Source organism: Pongo abelii, chromosome 10, assembly GCF_028885655.2.
Source record: "Pongo abelii isolate AG06213 chromosome 10, NHGRI_mPonAbe1-v2.0_pri, whole genome shotgun sequence".
Taxonomy (NCBI): Eukaryota; Metazoa; Chordata; class Mammalia; order Primates; family Hominidae; genus Pongo; species Pongo abelii.
In genome coordinates this window covers 48,098,310-48,114,944 of record NC_071995.2, presented here as the reverse complement: position 1 = coordinate 48,114,944, position 16,635 = coordinate 48,098,310, and the positions used below count along the sequence as shown (strand labels likewise).

At 42.0% G+C, this 16,635-nt stretch overlaps 1 protein-coding gene across 1 annotated transcript in view; it reads left to right on the top strand.

Annotated features, from left to right (window-relative positions):
• The window catches only part of FAM186A (family with sequence similarity 186 member A), a 70,413-nt gene extending 54,105 nt beyond the window's left edge, over nucleotides 1–16,308 (top strand). Inside the window, exons 6-9 of the mRNA XM_054527966.1 lie at nucleotides 9,515–9,707; nucleotides 11,791–11,942; nucleotides 12,873–13,058; nucleotides 16,206–16,308. Of these exons, the coding sequence (XP_054383941.1) occupies nucleotides 9,515–9,707; nucleotides 11,791–11,942; nucleotides 12,873–13,058; nucleotides 16,206–16,227 (553 nt within the window). The 3' untranslated portion in view covers nucleotides 16,228–16,308. The remainder of the gene's footprint in view (nucleotides 1–9,514; nucleotides 9,708–11,790; nucleotides 11,943–12,872; nucleotides 13,059–16,205) is intronic.
• The last annotated feature ends 327 nt before the right edge of the window (nucleotides 16,309–16,635 follow it).

Below are 16,635 nucleotides of genomic sequence, written 5' to 3'. Positions count from 1 at the left end.
CTTGTAATCACAGCACCTTGGGAAGCTAAGGCGGGAGGGTTGCTTAAGGCCAGGAATTTCGAGACCAGCCTGAACAACACATGGGGCCCCGTCTTTCTTTTTTCCTGAGATAGGGTCTCGCTATGTTGCCCGTGCTGGAGTGCAGTGGCATGATCACTGTTTACTGCAGTCTCAACTTCCCAGGTTTAAGTTATCCTCCCACTTTAGCCTCCCCAGTAGCTGGGACTACAGGCACGCACCACCACACCTGGCTAATTTTTAAACTTTTTGTAAAGATAGGGTCTCCTGTTGCCCAGGCTGGTCTTGAATTCCTAGGCTCAAATGATCCTACCACCTTGGCATCCCAAAGTGCTGGGATTACAGTTGTCAGCCACTGCACCCAGCCTGACTCCATCATTAAAAAAAAAAAATTATCTAGTCTTGGTGGTGTGTACCTGTAGTCCCAGCTACTTGGAAGACTGAGACAGGAGGACTGCTTGAGCCCAGGAGTTCAAGGATGTGGTGAGTTACGATCATGTTGTGCCACTGCACTCCACCCTGGGTGACAGAGCGAGACCTTGTCTCAAAAAAAAAAAGTCAGGAGCGTGGCTCACGCCTGTAATCCCAGCACTTTGGGAGGCTGAGGCGGCTGGATCACGAGATCAGGAGATCGAGACCATCCTGGCTAACATGGTGAAACCCTGTCTCTACTAAAAATACAAAAAAAACTAGCCAGATGTGATAGCATGTAGCTGTAGTCCCAGCTACTCGGGAGGCTGAGGCCGGAAAATTGCTTGAACCCAGGAGGCAGAGGTTGCAGTGAGCCAAGATCATGCCACTCACTGCACTCCAGCCTGGGCAACAGAGCAAGACTCTGTCTTCAAAAAAAAAAAAAAAAAAAAAGGAGATTTTTTTTCCTTAGTTCTATTAATATAATTATATTAAACCATCATTGCATTCCTGGCATAAATCCTATTTGTTCTACATGTAACCTTCTTTGTTTTTTTTGTTTTGTTTTGTTTTTGTTTTTTTTAAGACAGAGTCTCACTTGGTTGCCCAGGCTGGAGTGCAGTGGCATGATCTCAGCTCACTGCAACCTATGCCTCCCAGGTTCAAGCAATTCTCTTGCATCAGCCTGTTTCAGCCTCCAGAGTAGCTGGAATTACAGGTGCGCTGCCGCCATGCCTGGCTATTTTTTTTCCTTCTTTGAATGTATTGTAGAATCACTATATTTTATTAAGGATTTTTCTCATTCATATTCATGAGTTAAGTTTGGCAGGTGGTTTACTTCTTATGGTATTATCTTTGTGAAGTTTTGGTATAATCTTAAGCTTGCATCCTTAAAAAATGTGGAAGTTTATCTTTTGTGCTCTGAAACAATTTAATAGTAAAATCAGCTGTTCTTTTAAGGTTTGGCAGATTTCCCCTATGATATTACACTGGCTTAGTACTTTTTGAAGGGAGTTCTTTGACAGCTTTCTCTCAATTTTATTTTATTTTTTCGAGATGAAATCTTGCTCTGTTGCTCAAGCTGGAGTGCAGGGGCACGATCTCAGCTCATTGCAACCTCCGCCTCCTGGGTTCAGGGAATTCTCCTGCATCAGCCTCCTGAGTAGCTGGGATTACAGACGCACATCACTATGCCCAGCTAATTTTTGTATTTTTAGTAGAGACAGGGTTTCACCATGTTGGCCAGGCTGGTCTCGAACTCCTGACCTCGTGATCTGCCCACCTTGGCCTCCCAAAGTGCCGGGATTACAGGTATGAGCCACTGCGTCAGGTCGCTCTCTCAATTTTTAGGATTCATTTAGATTTATTGAAGACTTTGAGAACCTAAGTAGCATAGTCTGACCTGTCTCAGTAAAATCATTTAAAAATATGACTTTATACGATCATAATCTTAATCCCATCGAGGATCAATTCATTTTTTCAGAAAGCTCTTCTCTAATATTTAATGTTATAATAACAAAATCACAGACAGATGCAACAACAAATAAAATACTGACAGATTAAAAATTTTATGACAAGGATGGCTAGGTCAAGAAGATTCTAATATTATATGTGAGAGAAAAATATTACAGTAATATAAACTGTTTTTGAATAAAGATTTCTGTAGAGCCTCTGTAAGTGAAGAATTCTACATTTAAGTGCTAAAATATAGTTTTAGAATTGTATTCCTACAGGATCGGTGAAATATATCTGAGAAGAGATGACAGGGAAGATGTAAAATTAGAAAAGATGAGCTGGGCGCAGTGGCTCATGCCTGTAATCCCAGCACTTTGGGAGACCAAGGCAGGCGGATCACCTGAGGTCAGGAGTTTGAGACTAGCCTGGCCAACAAGACAAAACCCCATCTCTACTAAAAATACAAAAATTAGCTGGTCATGATGGCATGCACCTGTAATCCTGGCTACCTGGGAGGCTGAGGCAGGATAATCGCTTGAACTTGAGAGGCAGAGGTTGCAGTGAGCCAAGATCATACCATTGCACTCCAGCCTGGGCAACAGAGCAAGACTCTGTCTCAAAAAAAAAAAATTAGAAAAGATGATGATAATTAGACATTTGTTTCCATATATATTGAAGAAAGTTCTCAATAGTACTAGATGTTGTGCTCTTTAGATAGCATCACTTAATTCATCAACTTTTTTTTTTTTTTTAAAGAGACAGGGTCTTGCTCTATCAACCAGGCTGGAGTGCAGTGGTGTGATCATAGCTCACTGTAGCCCCAAACTCCTGGGCCGAAGCGACCTGTGTGTGCCATCATGCCCAGCTAATTTTTGATATTTTTTAAGAGATGGATCTCCCTCTGTTGCCCAGACTGGTCTTGAACTCCTGGGCTCAAGCAATCCTCCTGCCTTGGCCTCTCAAGTTACTGGGATCACAGGTGTGAGACACCGAGCTCGGCCCATCAACATTTAAAAAATATCCACTACTTGTGGGGACTGTGTTAGGTGCAGGGACTAGAAGGTAGAAGGATACAAAAATGGATAAGCTACATCTCTGTTTTCAATGCACCTAGTCTCCTCAGAGAGACAGTCACACGAAGAGATGATTATATCGTATGATGTGGAAAGCACAATAATGGCGCATGTGCAGTTATAGAAGAGGACTGAGGAGAGGCGGGAGTTAGGTACAGCTTCTGGGAGTTCAGACCTCTGAACTGTGCCTCAAAGAACCAGTAAAAGTCAGTAAGACAGGCAGGGCACTGTGGCTCACACCTGTAATCCCAGCACTTTGGGAGGCCGAGGTGGGTGGATTGCTTAAGGTCAGGAGTTTGAGACTGGCCTGAGCAACATGGTGAAACCCTGTCTCTACTAAAAATAAAAAACTTAGCCAGGCACGATGGCGGGTGCCTGTAATCCCAGCTACTTGGGAGGCTGAGGCAGGAGAATCACTTGAACCCAGGAGGCGGTGGTTGCAGTGAACCGAGGTTGCGCCACTGCACTCCAGCCTGGGTGACAGAGTAAGACTCTGTCTCAAAAAAAGAAAAAGTCAGGAAAACAGAGAAGTCAGAGAGTGTAGCAGAGTAAAGAAAGGCAGCAGGAAGAAGCTGTGTGTGTGTGTGTGTGTGTGTGTGTGTGTGTGTGTATGTGTGTAAAGTACTTTGTGGCTGGTACTTAGAACACAAAGAATAAGCAAAATGTAGTAAGAGATGAGACTGGAAAGATAAAAGAGGCAAGATAAAAGAAAATCCTAAATCACATGCTAAGGAACCTATATTTCATTCCGTACTTAATAGAGGATAACTAAAGAATTCTTAGCAAGGGAAGTAAAATGCCAGTAATGTGGAAGACAGATTTAAGAAGAGTAAAGCTTATACAGAGGCATAAATTAGGACTAGATGGCATCTACCTAAACGTTTTGAAAGAATATAAGGGTGAGAGTAGAATTACTAGGAAAATATTTACAGTTGTTTTAAAAGGATTCTATGCTAAGGTGATATATGAACAGTGTAACTCCTACCAAACAAGGGCATCCATGCCAGGCAAACTGGTGAAGTCTAAATAAAAAGTAAAATCAACCCGGTCTGGTGGCACACACCTGTAATCCCAGCACTTTGGGAGGCCAAGGTGGAGGAATTGCTTGAGCCTAGGAGTTCGAGACCAGCCTGGGCAACATAGTGAGACCCTGTCTCTACAAAAATTATAAAAATTAGCCAGGCGTGGTGGTATGTATGCCTGTGGTCCCAGCTACTTGGTAGGCTGCAGTGGGAGGATCACGTGAGCCTGAGAGGTTAAGGTTGCAGTGAGCCGTGGATGCACCACTACACTCCAGCCTGGGCAACACAGTGAGACCCTGTCTCAAAAAAAAAAATTACTACAGTCTTGAAACAGTAAAAATGGATAGACTAAAGGAAATATAAATTTTGTAGGAGAATCATGCTAACCTAATCTGGAACTGTTGGAGGAAACACTGTATGGACAAGGAGAAATTAAATGAAAATAAATTATGTAAATTTAGTTATGTGCATACAGGGGCTTATAATGCATCTACAACAAACACAAACTTCAGATATATTATTGCATTTAACTGGAAGAACGGGAATCAGGTTCAGAAAGTTCATCCTATTTGCCCAAATCACACAGCTAATAAGTGGTAGAAGTGAATTTTTAAAAATCCATTTCCAAAGTCTATATAGTATACTATACTACCTATTGTACTACACTGTCTTAAAGTAGTAACTGTAATGGTTTTTATATTCAAATCCTAATCATGCTTTCTCTTAAACATAGACTTTGAAGTCAAGCAGATCTTGGTTCAAATTTCCAGAACTTCTCTGAGACTTCAATGTGTTGCATGTAAAATGGATATAATAATATTTACTTCAAAGAATGGTTGAGGCCAGGCATGGTAGCTCACACCTGTAATCCCAGCACTTTGGGAGACTGAGGCAGGTGAATCACCTGAGGTCAGGAGTTCGAGACCAGCCTAGCCAACACGGTGAAACCCCGTCTCTGCTAAAAATAACAAAAATTAGATGGGCGTGGTGGTGCAGCCTGTAATCTTAGCTACTCGGGAGGCTGAGGCAAGAGAATTGCTTGAACCCTGGAGGTGGAAGTTACAGAGAGTTGGGATTGCACCATTGTACTCCAGCCTGGGCAACAAGAGCGAAACTCTGTCTCAAAATAAAATAAAATGAAAGGTTGAAAGGGTTAAATAAAATAACATATGTAGTTTGCAGCACAACAGCAGTGGTAGAGTGGTAGTATTACCAGAGTAGATGCTCAGTAATATAAAGAATCTCTATCTAAAAATCAATATTCCTTAGGACGGGGCAATGTTTTATCAATGTAAGTGGGATTGGCTAAGACAGTGGAAACAAAAGGTAAGGAGGATGAATAGCCATGATTCTAGACAGAGGCTTTTAAATAATAAGATACCCCCATGGTTACTACTGGATTGAATATTCAGATTTTGTTTGTTTGTTTGTTTGTTTGTTTTTAGACAGAGTCTTGCTCTGTCGCTAGGCTAGAATGCAGTGGCACCATCTCGGCTCACTGCAAGCTCCACCTCCCAGTTTCAAGGAATTTTCCTGCCTCAGCCTCCCGAGTAGCTGGGACTACAGGTGCTTGCCACCACGCCCAGCTAATTTTTGTATTTTTAGTAGAGACGGGGTTTCACCATGTTGGCCAGGATGGTCTCGATCTCTTGACCTTGTGATCTGCCCACCTCAGCCTCCCAAAGTGCTGGGATGACAGGCATGAGCCACCGCACCCGGCCTTCAGATTATTAAAAATGAATTCTCTCACCAGGCTCATGCCTATAATCCCGGCACTTTGGAAACCGAGGTGGGCGGATCACTTGGTCCCAGGAGTTAAAGACCAGGCTGAGCAATATGGTAAAATCCCATCTTTACTTAAAAAAAAAAAAAAAAAAAATGGCAGGCCTGACGGTGTGCCTGTAGTCCCAGTTACCGAGGGGGCTGTGGCGGGAGGATGGTTTGAGCTCACAAGGTCAAGGCTGCAGTGAACCAAGATCATGCCACTGCACTCCAACCTGGGTGACAAAGAGAGACCCTGTCTAAAAAAAAAAAAAAAAAAAAAAAGAATTATCTCTAAAACTACATCCAACAATAAAGTCCCTAAGTTTGAAGTTAAACTTTTCCAAGCAGTGAAATATGATTTCAATAAGAAAAAATGATAAGGAAATCTCAAAAGCCTGTGTAATTAGACAGAAAAATGTCAGGAAATATTTGGTGTGAAGGGGCTTATTGGAAAATTAAAAAATCTGATATGTTTAAATATTAAATACAAAGATAATAATTTAAGTATTAAATGATCCATATATATAGTAGGTTCTAAAGTATTCATTATAACCCACAAAAGAAACCTAAGAGCTAAGAATTATTCTTTCTCTCTTCTCTCTCAATATAGATAGAGATGGATAGATAAATAAAATCTCAGGTAAATCTTACTGATTCACCTGAGGCGCTATATATATATGCATGTATATAAAATACATATATTCAGAAAAATATCTTTGAGTCCCCATCATCTACCAAAAAAAAAAAAAAAGAGAAGATCCAAACTCCTTAACATACCTTTGAAAGCCTTTCATCTCGGCCGGGCGCGGTGGCTCACGCCTGTAATCCCAGCACGCTGGGAGGCCGAGGCGGGCGGATCACGAGGTCAGGAGATCGAGACCATCCTGGCTAAAACGGTGAAACCCCGTCTCTACTAAAAATACAAAAAATTAGCCGGGCGTAGTGGCTGGCGCCTGTAGTCCCGGCTACTTGGGAGGCTGAGGCAAGAGAATGGCGTGAACCTGGGAGGCGGAGCTTGCAGTGAGCCGAGATCCCGCCACTGCACTCCTAGCGGGGCGACAGAGCAAGACTCCGTCTCAAAAAAAAAAAAAAAAGAAAGCCTTTCATCTTTCATAATCCATCCATTCTAGTCTCATCCCCCACTATATCCTTTCACATATCTGTGGTCAAAAACCCCAGACTGCTCATCACTCTCAAAATATAACTTTCGTTTTCTTACCTTTGTTTATAGGATTTCTCCACCTGGACTTCCTCATCCCCTTCTCTCCTGTTCTGTTTGTAAGCACAATGGTTTTCAAACTTTAGTAAAGTAAGAGTTACCTGAGATTTTAAAATGCAGATTCCTGAAGCCTACCACTAAGATTTTGATTCAAAAGGTATGGAGAAGTACCTTGGAACCTGCATTTTCAACAAGCACCCCACCCGTCTCCCCCGTATGATTCAGTCTAGGTGATCAGAGTCCGCACCTTGAAAAATATTGGCATTGTGGAAGAAAGAAGTTCTGGGCTTGCTTCTCAAATCTACCATTTATGAATTCTGGGACATTAGAAAAAATACTTAACTTTGCTCAGATTTCTTTTCCTCTTCTGTAGAATGAGGATGGCAAAACTCTGTTTAGGACCACCAAAATGTGGTGGAATACATTATAGGAGGGCAGTAGGGAGAGAGAGAAAGGGAGAATCTTTTTATGACTGTCCCTCAAAATTCTGCTTGACACCTTCCTATAAAGCCTTCTTTATTACTCTTTTTTTTTTTTTTCTGAGACGGAGTCTCACTCTGTCACCCAGGCTGGAGTGCAATGGTGTGGTCTCGGCTCACTGCAACCTCCACCTCCCAGGTTCAAGTGATTCTCCTGCCTCAGCCTCCTGAGTAGCTGGGACTATAGGCGCCTGCCACCACATCCGGCTAATTTTTGTATTTTTTAGTAGAGACAGGGTTTCACCATGTTGGTCAGGCTGGTCTCGAGTCCCTGACCTCGTGATCTGCCCACCTCGGCCTCCCAAAGTGCTGGGATTACAGGCGTGAGCCGCTGCGCCCGGCCTTATTACCCTTACTAGAATTAACTATGCTTTCCTTTTTGCTCCTGCAGCCTATTTATTTAGCATTTATTTCATTCTATTTCTTTTTTTTTACAAGTAATGTAGTCTCCTGTTCTGGATTATAAGTGCTTTTGAAGGCAAGGACACTGTCTTTTCCCTAATTGTATTAAGTACTTTCTATGTGTCATTTTTTTAAGATAGGATCTCACTCTGTTGCCCAGGCTGGAGTGCAGTGGCACGATCTCGGCTCACTGCGACCTCTGTTGCCTGGGTTCAAGTGATTCTTCTGCCTCAGCCTCCCGAGTAGCTAGGATTACAGTCACCTGCCACCGCGCCTGGCTAATTTTTGTGTTTTTAGTAGAGACAGGGTTTCACCATGTTGGCCAGGCTGTTCTTGAACTCCTGACCTTGTGATCCGCCAGCCTTGGCTTCCCAAAGTGCTTGGATTACAGGCGTGAGACACTGCACCTGGCCTTACCTTCTATGTGTCTTACACATATCTATACATATGAAAAAAATGATCTATCTTATCCCCTAAGGTAATTTTTATTACAAATAGCCACATTTAACTATTTTTTTTAGGAGTTGGAGTCTTGCCCTTAACAAAAAGGTGAATGTAGTGGCGTGATCATAACTCACTGCAGCCTCGAACTCCCTAGGCTCAAGCAACCTTCTCACCTTAGCCTCCTGAGTGGCTGTGTCTACAGGTATGTGCCACCATTCCCAGCTATTTTTATTTTGTAGAGATGGAGTCTTACTATATTGCCCAAGCTGGTCGCAGACTCCTGGCCTCAAGCGATCCTCCCACCTCAGCCGCCCAAAGTGCTGGGATTACAGGCATGAGCCACTTCACCTGGCATAACTTTTAAAATATATTAAAATAATTGTAAGCAACACTATTTTAACACTGGAAACTTTGTGAAGACTTAGTGAAAATTTTGATAATCATATAGATTTTTGAAGGTTCGTTCACAGGAACTGGATTAAAGTCTTATTAAGCAAGCTTCCCATCCTTCTCTACTTACTGGGGATGATGAGAGAATTGAAAGAAACTGAGGACAGGTTGGGCATAGTGGCTCACTCCTGTAATCCCAACATCTTGGGAGGCCGTGGCGGGAGGATCGCTTGAGGTCAAGAGTTCAAGACCAGCCTGGACAACATGGCAAAATCCCATCTCTACTAAAAATACAAAAATTAGTTGGGCGTGGTGGTGCACACCTGTATTCCCAGCTACTTGGGAGGCTGAGGCATGAGAATCACTTGAACCCATGAGGCAGAGGTTGCAATGAGTCAAGATCACACCACTGCACTCCAGCCTGGGCAACAGAGTGAGACTGTCTCAAAAAAATAAAATAAAAAAAAAAAAAGGCCATGCTCAGTGGCTCACGACTGTAATCCCAGCACTTTGGGAGGCCAAGGAAGGTGGATCACGAGGTCAGGAGTTTGAGACCAGCCTGATCAACATGGAGAAACCCCGTCTCTACTAAAAATACAAAAATTAGCTGGGCATGGTGGTGCATGACTGTAGTCCCAGCTACTCGGGAGGCTGAGGCAGGAGAATTTCTTGAATCCAGGAGGTGGAGGTTGCAATAAGCCATGATCGCACCATTGCACCTTCAGCCTGGGCAACAAGATCGAAACTCCGTCTCAAAAAAAAAAAGAAACTGAGGACAAGTTTGCTGAAGTAGGGTCTGCAACTATTATCATTCTAATTTTTATTAATCTTTTCAAGGAACAACATAGTGAAACGGCTAAAAGCCATCCAAAATACTGGGAAAGGCTATGAGGCCAGGAACCTCCACGTGATGCTGAGCAGACTTGATGACTACGGGAAAAAGGTGATGCAGGTCTGGACTGAGAAGCAGAAGTCTCTAGGGCAGAAACGGAATCAGTGCCTGAAGAAAATGATACATGTATTCAATCAGGTAACCTGCTTTCCATTCCCTCCGTCCAGCATATTGTAAAAACATGAAAGTGGTAAGCTTTGTAAATGACATTTACCTGGAGACACCATGTCATATTGCTTTCCTGGGCTGCTGTAGCAAATTACCACAAACTTCATAGCTTAAAACAACAGAAATTTACTCTCTCACAGTTCTAGAGGCCAGAAGTTAGTGAAATCAGGGTGTCTGCCGGGTTGGTTCCTTCTAGAAGCTCTGAGAGGGCATTCTGTTGCATGCTTCTCTCCTAGATTGTGGTGGCTATGGGCAATCCTTAGCATTCCTCAGTTTGTAGCCACATAATTCCAATCTCCACCTCGGTCTTTTCAAATGGCCTTCTTTTTTTTTTTTTTTTTTTTTTGAGACAGTCTTGCTCTGTCTCCCAGGGAGTGCAGTGGCACTATTTTGACTCGCTGCAACCTCCACCTCCTGGGTTCAAGCGATTCTCCTGATTCAGCCTCCTGAGTACATGGGATTACAGGCGCCCACCACCATGCCCAGCTAAATTTTGTATTTTTAGTAGAGATGGGGTTTCACCATGTTGGCCAGGCTGATTTCGAATTCCTGACCTCAGGTGATCCACCTGCCTCGACCTCCCAAAGTGTTGGGATTACAGGCGTAAGCCACCACGCCTGGCCTGAGTTCTAATAATAAATATTACAAGCTGTGGTTCTAGAAACATTTTATATCTGTATATCCTTCTCTTTCCATAACATCGATTAATTTATAAGATTAGTTTACTTGCTACTTTGGAAGGTACAGAGAGGCTTCTCATCAGAGTCTAATCCAAGTCAAAAATATATTGTAAATTTTCCAGGACCGTTATATTTTATTTTATTATTTATTTATTTATTTTTGAGACGAGGTCTCACTGTGTCACCCAGGCTGGAGTGCAGTGGCATGATCTTGGTTCACTGCAAACTTCGCCTCCTGGGTTCAAGTGATTCTCCTGCCTCACCCTCCCAAGTAGTTGGGATTACAGGTGCCCACCACCACGCCTGGTTAATTTTTGTGTTTTTAGTAGAGATGGGGTTTCACCATGTTGGCCAGGCTGGTCTTGGACTCCTGACCTCAAGTGATTCGCCCACGGCAGCCTCCCAAAGTGCTGGGATAGAGGTGTGAGCCACTGCACTCAGCCCAGAACAGTTATATTCTAAATATTACAGCTCTTTGTAAAAAAAAATAAATATGCTCCTTTTTTTTGATTTGGCAAATATGGCCAATGTACATAGAGTAAAACAAGATGGGTTGGCAGCAACATGCGTTACCTAACAGGAATCACAATGCCTAGGGCATTTCAGAGGAGGAATAAGGGTCTGGGGCCAGGGAAGCCAGAATCCACAGGATGAGGTATGGGTATCAAGGCTTGGAGACAGGAGACAAAAAAAGCAAAAGGGATAAGAGGTTAGATATGAATGAATACTTTGCACTGAATCAGCATAGTGGTCAAGATGGCTAGCTCCGCTACCAGATTGTCTGGGTTCAAATCAGGCTAGCCACATACTAGCTAAGTGACTTTATGCAAGCCGCTTACATTTTCTGAGGCTCAGATTCTCCTGCTGTAAGACAAGGGTAATAATAATACATACCGCATAAGGTTGTTATAAATACCAAATCAGCTAATATATGGAAAATGCTTAGTTTAGTGTCTGACATTCAGTAAGTATTTAGTAAATGCTGGCTGTCATTACAGTTGCATACTGCTTCACAATTTATAAAGTGCTTCCATATATACTGTGTTTTACAATTCTCACAACAACCTTGTGTTATTATCCCTGTTGTAGAAATGAGGAGAAAGAAGTGCAGCTAAATTAAGCAACTATCTCAAAGTCTCACAGCAAGAAAATGAGAGGACCAGGACTTGAGCTTAAGTAGGACCAAGATTTTTACGTAGCAGAGCTGCCACCTCTGAAATGATGCATGTTGGAGGTGGGTGGAGTAGGGAGAGGATTTGCAAATCCATGGAAAAGGAGGAGTCACAGTTTAGTCTAGGGCCAGCTCTGAAGACCCTTCTAAAGATTCTGTCTCTTTTTGTGGTTTCCTTTTTCTGATCTATTCTTTTTTATAGCTCAAAAAGATATATGAATTGAATCTTAGTCAACCTATCCCCTTAATTGTTGAAGAAAAGCAGATACCTGCCTCTACCACATTTGTTCAAAAGCCATTCTTAAAATTACTAATGGAAGACGACAGAACCTCTGACATATTCAAGAAATTTAGGTATGTGCTAGAAAGACTGATACTAAACTTTGTTTGGATGATATGTGGGACCTAATTTTTTTTCCCTGCCCAAGAACTTCCCTTTCTCCACAATCATCAAATGGTGCAAGGGAGAGTCTAAAGGAGTATTAGGCTGGGCGCGTAGGCTCACGCCTGTAATCCCAGCACTTTGGGAGGCCGAGGTGGGTGGCTCATCTGAGGTTGGGAGTTCAAGACCAGCCTGACTAACATGGAGAAACCCCATCTCTACTAAAAAAAGTACAAAATTAGCCTGGCATGGTGGCACATGCCTGTAATCCCAGCTAGTCAGGAGGCTGAGGCAGGAGAATCGCTTGAACCTGGGTGGCAGAGGTTGCGGTGAGCCGAGATCGTGCCATTGCACTCCAGCCTGGGCAACAGCGAAACTCTGTCTCAAAAAAAAAAAAAAAAAAAAGGAGTATTAATTCCCTTAGCTAAGTTGGCAAGAGGTTAATTTACATATATTTCTACTTAAATATTTAACATTGGATTTTGAGTTCCTCTAAAAATAAAGCTGATTCTTTCTTACTAAAAAACAAATTCTTTTAAGAATATTTAATAAAGAAATTTAGAAGCATTATCTTCTCTTTTTCTTCTATTTTTTTTTAAGGAGGCAGGAGCTTTGGGAAGGAAGGGGGAAAATTATGTGGTCTCTCTATGCCATGAAACTAAAATGGTAGTTTTAAAATGGATTACTAGGTTAAGCCATGAAAATGCAGCTTTGGTAACTCAGCAAATTCTGCTTTTTCATCCATCTCTCTGTCAAAGTGGGCATAGCTAATGCTGGTCAGTGCAAGGGGAGGGCATTATAGGACGAGGTGGCAGTGAAGAGGGGAGAATAAGATATATTTTGATGGGCTATGGAGCTCAGGAGAATTTGGCGTTCCCAATTTATGCTCTCTGATTCTGTAGACAACAAGAGGACCAGACAGAGGCCATCTGGAATGTTGATCTGTCCACTTCAAGCTTCCCAATAGCAGAGAAGACATCTATGCATTCACTCTGGGCCCAGCTGGGTGGGTACCCAGATATTCCCAGGCTGCTTCAGTTAGAAGTGCAGTCTACCTTCCGAAAATCTCTTGCATCCCTCCAATCACGGTAAGTTGTGGACTGGAAGCACTCTGGTAATTGGGCCTTTGATCATATACCTTTTGGTTCCCTAACTTGACTTTCTCCTGTAGCACCAGGTACATCAGCCAAAAGTAATGTTTGGTATGAGGTTAGACTCACACCAGTCATAAAATAGTACAGGTAAATTCAGCATTAGTCTGTTAGTGTTTCTCATCATAGGCCTATAGATGTCACCATTGAATAATGTAAAACAAACAAAAAACCAGTTATAGTACCATGAACCTAATCTAACACTAGCTAGGTCCACTTTTAATTCCATCCTTAGGGATTTGTTAATAGAAGTACCAGAAAGACCATTGTAGAATGTTTTTCTCCATATTATGATTCAGTGACATGACCTTAGGTGCAATTATCATATCTAGACCCAAATTGAGTAAATTAGGTGTTTATTTCCTAGGATACACTGAAGAGATGACTCCACATTTCCAAAATCTGTTGAACCAGATTCTCACTTAAACCACTAGAAATTATTCCAGACGAAATAAGGGCTTTAGAGTTTGCATTAACTCTTTCAGGACAGATAATTATTTAATATTCTAAATCAAGAATTTAGAAAATTGAACTTTTGTTAATCTGCAAGAGTTCACAGGAGCAGTCTGATTTATTTTGGTGAAATCTAAGTTCTCACGTAAGAAGTAGTGTTAGGCCAGGTGCGGTGGCTCATGCCTGTAATCCCAGCACTTTGGGAGGCCAAGGCGGGTGGGTCACCTGAGGTCAGGAGTTTCAGACCAGCCTGGCCAACATAGTGAAACCCTGTCTCCACTAAAAATACAAGATTAGCCGGGCATGATGGTGGACGTCTGTAATCCCAGCTACTCAGAGGCTGAGACAGGAGAATTGCTTGAACCCAGGAGGCGGAGTTTGCAGTGAGCCCAGACTGTGCCACTGCACTCCAGCCTGGGCAATAGAGTGAGATTCTGTCTCAAAAAAAAAAAAAGTAGTGTTAATTCACAAATTTGTCCAGGTGGCAGACATCATAAAATAAGACATTTAAAATTCTATAATACAGCAAAATATTACTATTTGATGTATACAGTATAAAGTCATATATCATGAGCATGAGTTTATGGAAAAAAGTTATTAAACCAAATGTAACCATTAAGTTGAATAAGCATGACTCATAGGTTATAATCAGAAAGCAACATTTTTTCTGGTCTCCGATTTTCCCTTTTATAGCGATTAAATTAATTAATTTAGGTTATTTTGAGGGATAATATTGCTAATTTAATGATTATAGGGCTTTGGGACAAAATACATAAGTTTTTAAGTTTCATTTTCCTTACATTGCATTACTAGCTTCAAGTGTCAGATATCCTTCTGACCTAACCACTTCTTACTCATGCTAAATCCCTGCAGACTCTTATTTCCAGTTTACTATTTTATTTTTATTTGTTTATTTATTTTCGAGACAGAGTCTCCCTCTGTCATCCATGCTAGAGTGCAGTGGTGCAATCTCGGCTCACTGCAACCTCTGCCTCCTGGGTTCAAGCAATTCTCCTGCCTCAGCCTCCCCAAGTACCTGGGACTACAGGTGCATGCCAGCATGCCCAGCTAATTTTTTTTGTATTTTTAGTAGAGATGAGGTTTCACCATGTTGGCCAGGCTGGTCTTGAACTCTTGACCTCAGGTGATCCACCTGCCTTGGCCTCCCAAAGGGCTGGGATTACAGGCGTGAGCCACCGTGCCCGGCCTGGACATGTTTTAAAACCTACTTCGAGGCCAGGAGTGGTGGCTCATGACTGTAATCCAGCACTTTGAGAGGCTGAGGCAGGTGGATCACTTGAGGCCAGGAGTTTGAGACCAGCCTGGCCAACTTGGTGAAACCCTGTCTCTACTAAAAATACAAAAAATTAGCTGGGCATGGTGGCACACACCTGTAGTCCCAGCTACTCAGGAGGCTGAGGCATGAGAATGGCTTGAGTCTGGGAGGCAGAGGTTGCAGTGAGCCGAGATCGCGCCACTGCACTCCAGCCTGGGCAACAAAGACTCTCTCAAAATAAAAAATAAAATAAAATAAAAAATAAAACCTACTGTATGTTTCATTAAACAGTACATCTTTGAAATTTTTCTATGCTAATAAATATAGAGCTACATCATCATTTTGTTGGTTGCGTGATATTCATTGTAGATCTGTATTTTTGTTTGTTTTTAGAGATGTGGTCTTGCTCTGTCATTCAGGCTAGAGTGCAGTGGCACAATCATAGCTCACTGTAACCTTGAACTTCTGGGGTCAAGTGATCCCCTCCTGCTTTAGTCTCCCAAGTAGCTGGGATTACAGGCACACCTGGCCCATTGTATAGATATATTGTAATTTATTGAATTGTTCTCCTACTGATAGAAATTTGGATATTTTTCAACATTGCAAACAATGCTACACCAAATATCTTTGAAGTACTTTGTATATTTATATAATTATTTTCCTATGAAAATTCCATTAAAATAATATTCAGTTTTTTCCAATTGCATAAGTAATGCATGTTCACTGAAAATTTAAAAAATACAGACAGGTCTATCCTTGGAAATAACAATCATTAATTATCAATATTTAAGCCATGTTCTAACTTTAGGTTTAAGAATACAGTCTAATAAGCAATAAGCTATTTTCAAGTCCTTTTCTTCTTGATTTTGGGTCTTCAAGGTGTTCTGTCACCTTTATGTAACTTTATATATATGGATTGCAGGCCAGGCACAGTGGCTCACACCTGTAATCCCAGCACTTTGGGAGGCCAAGGCAGGTAGATTGCTTGAGCTCAAGAGTTCAAGAGCAGCCTGGGCAACATGGCAAGACCCCAGTCTGTACCAAAAGTACAAAAAAAACAGCCAGGTGTGGTGGTGTGCACCTGTGGTCCCAGCTACTTGGGAGGCTGAGGTGGGAGGATTGCTTGAGCCCAGGGAGCAGAGGTTGCAGTGATCTGAGATGGCACCACTGTACTACAGCCTGTGTGACAGTAGGAGATCCTGTCTCAAAAAAAAAAAAAGGATTACATACAGATTTTACTAGTTTATCTTTGTGAGTTCTGGAGGCACTTTTATTTTCCCTATGACTCACTTATATTCCCACAAATGTGTTTAAAGCAGTTTATAATGAGGTTAATTTTCTTGTCTCATTTCCAGGGTTAAGAAGATTCCCAAATGACTGTAAAATTAAATACAAGCATGTTGAAAGTACATTCCAGTATCTTTCAGTAAAATGCCTATTTTGTTCTCTTTTGTGCGTATATATTGCTTTGTCTTTCCTTTGCTTTTATATTCTCCCTGTAGTTCTTCAGGTTGAACATCTTCATTTCTGGACTACTACTATGACCACTCAAGAAAGAGTATCTTCTGCTCTAGATTACTGGAAACACAAAGCAACAACCCTGGGGTAGGCTGAGTCATGAAAGGGACATCATTATGGGCCCCTAACATGATGGCAAAGTGGCACAATCTGCCTCCCCCAGTCTAAACCCGAAGATGCCTCAGAAGGAAGAAATAAATGAGTATAATGAAGGAAACTAAAAACCAGCAGACACCCCTGAAGAATTAGAAGGTGGTTATGATTGGT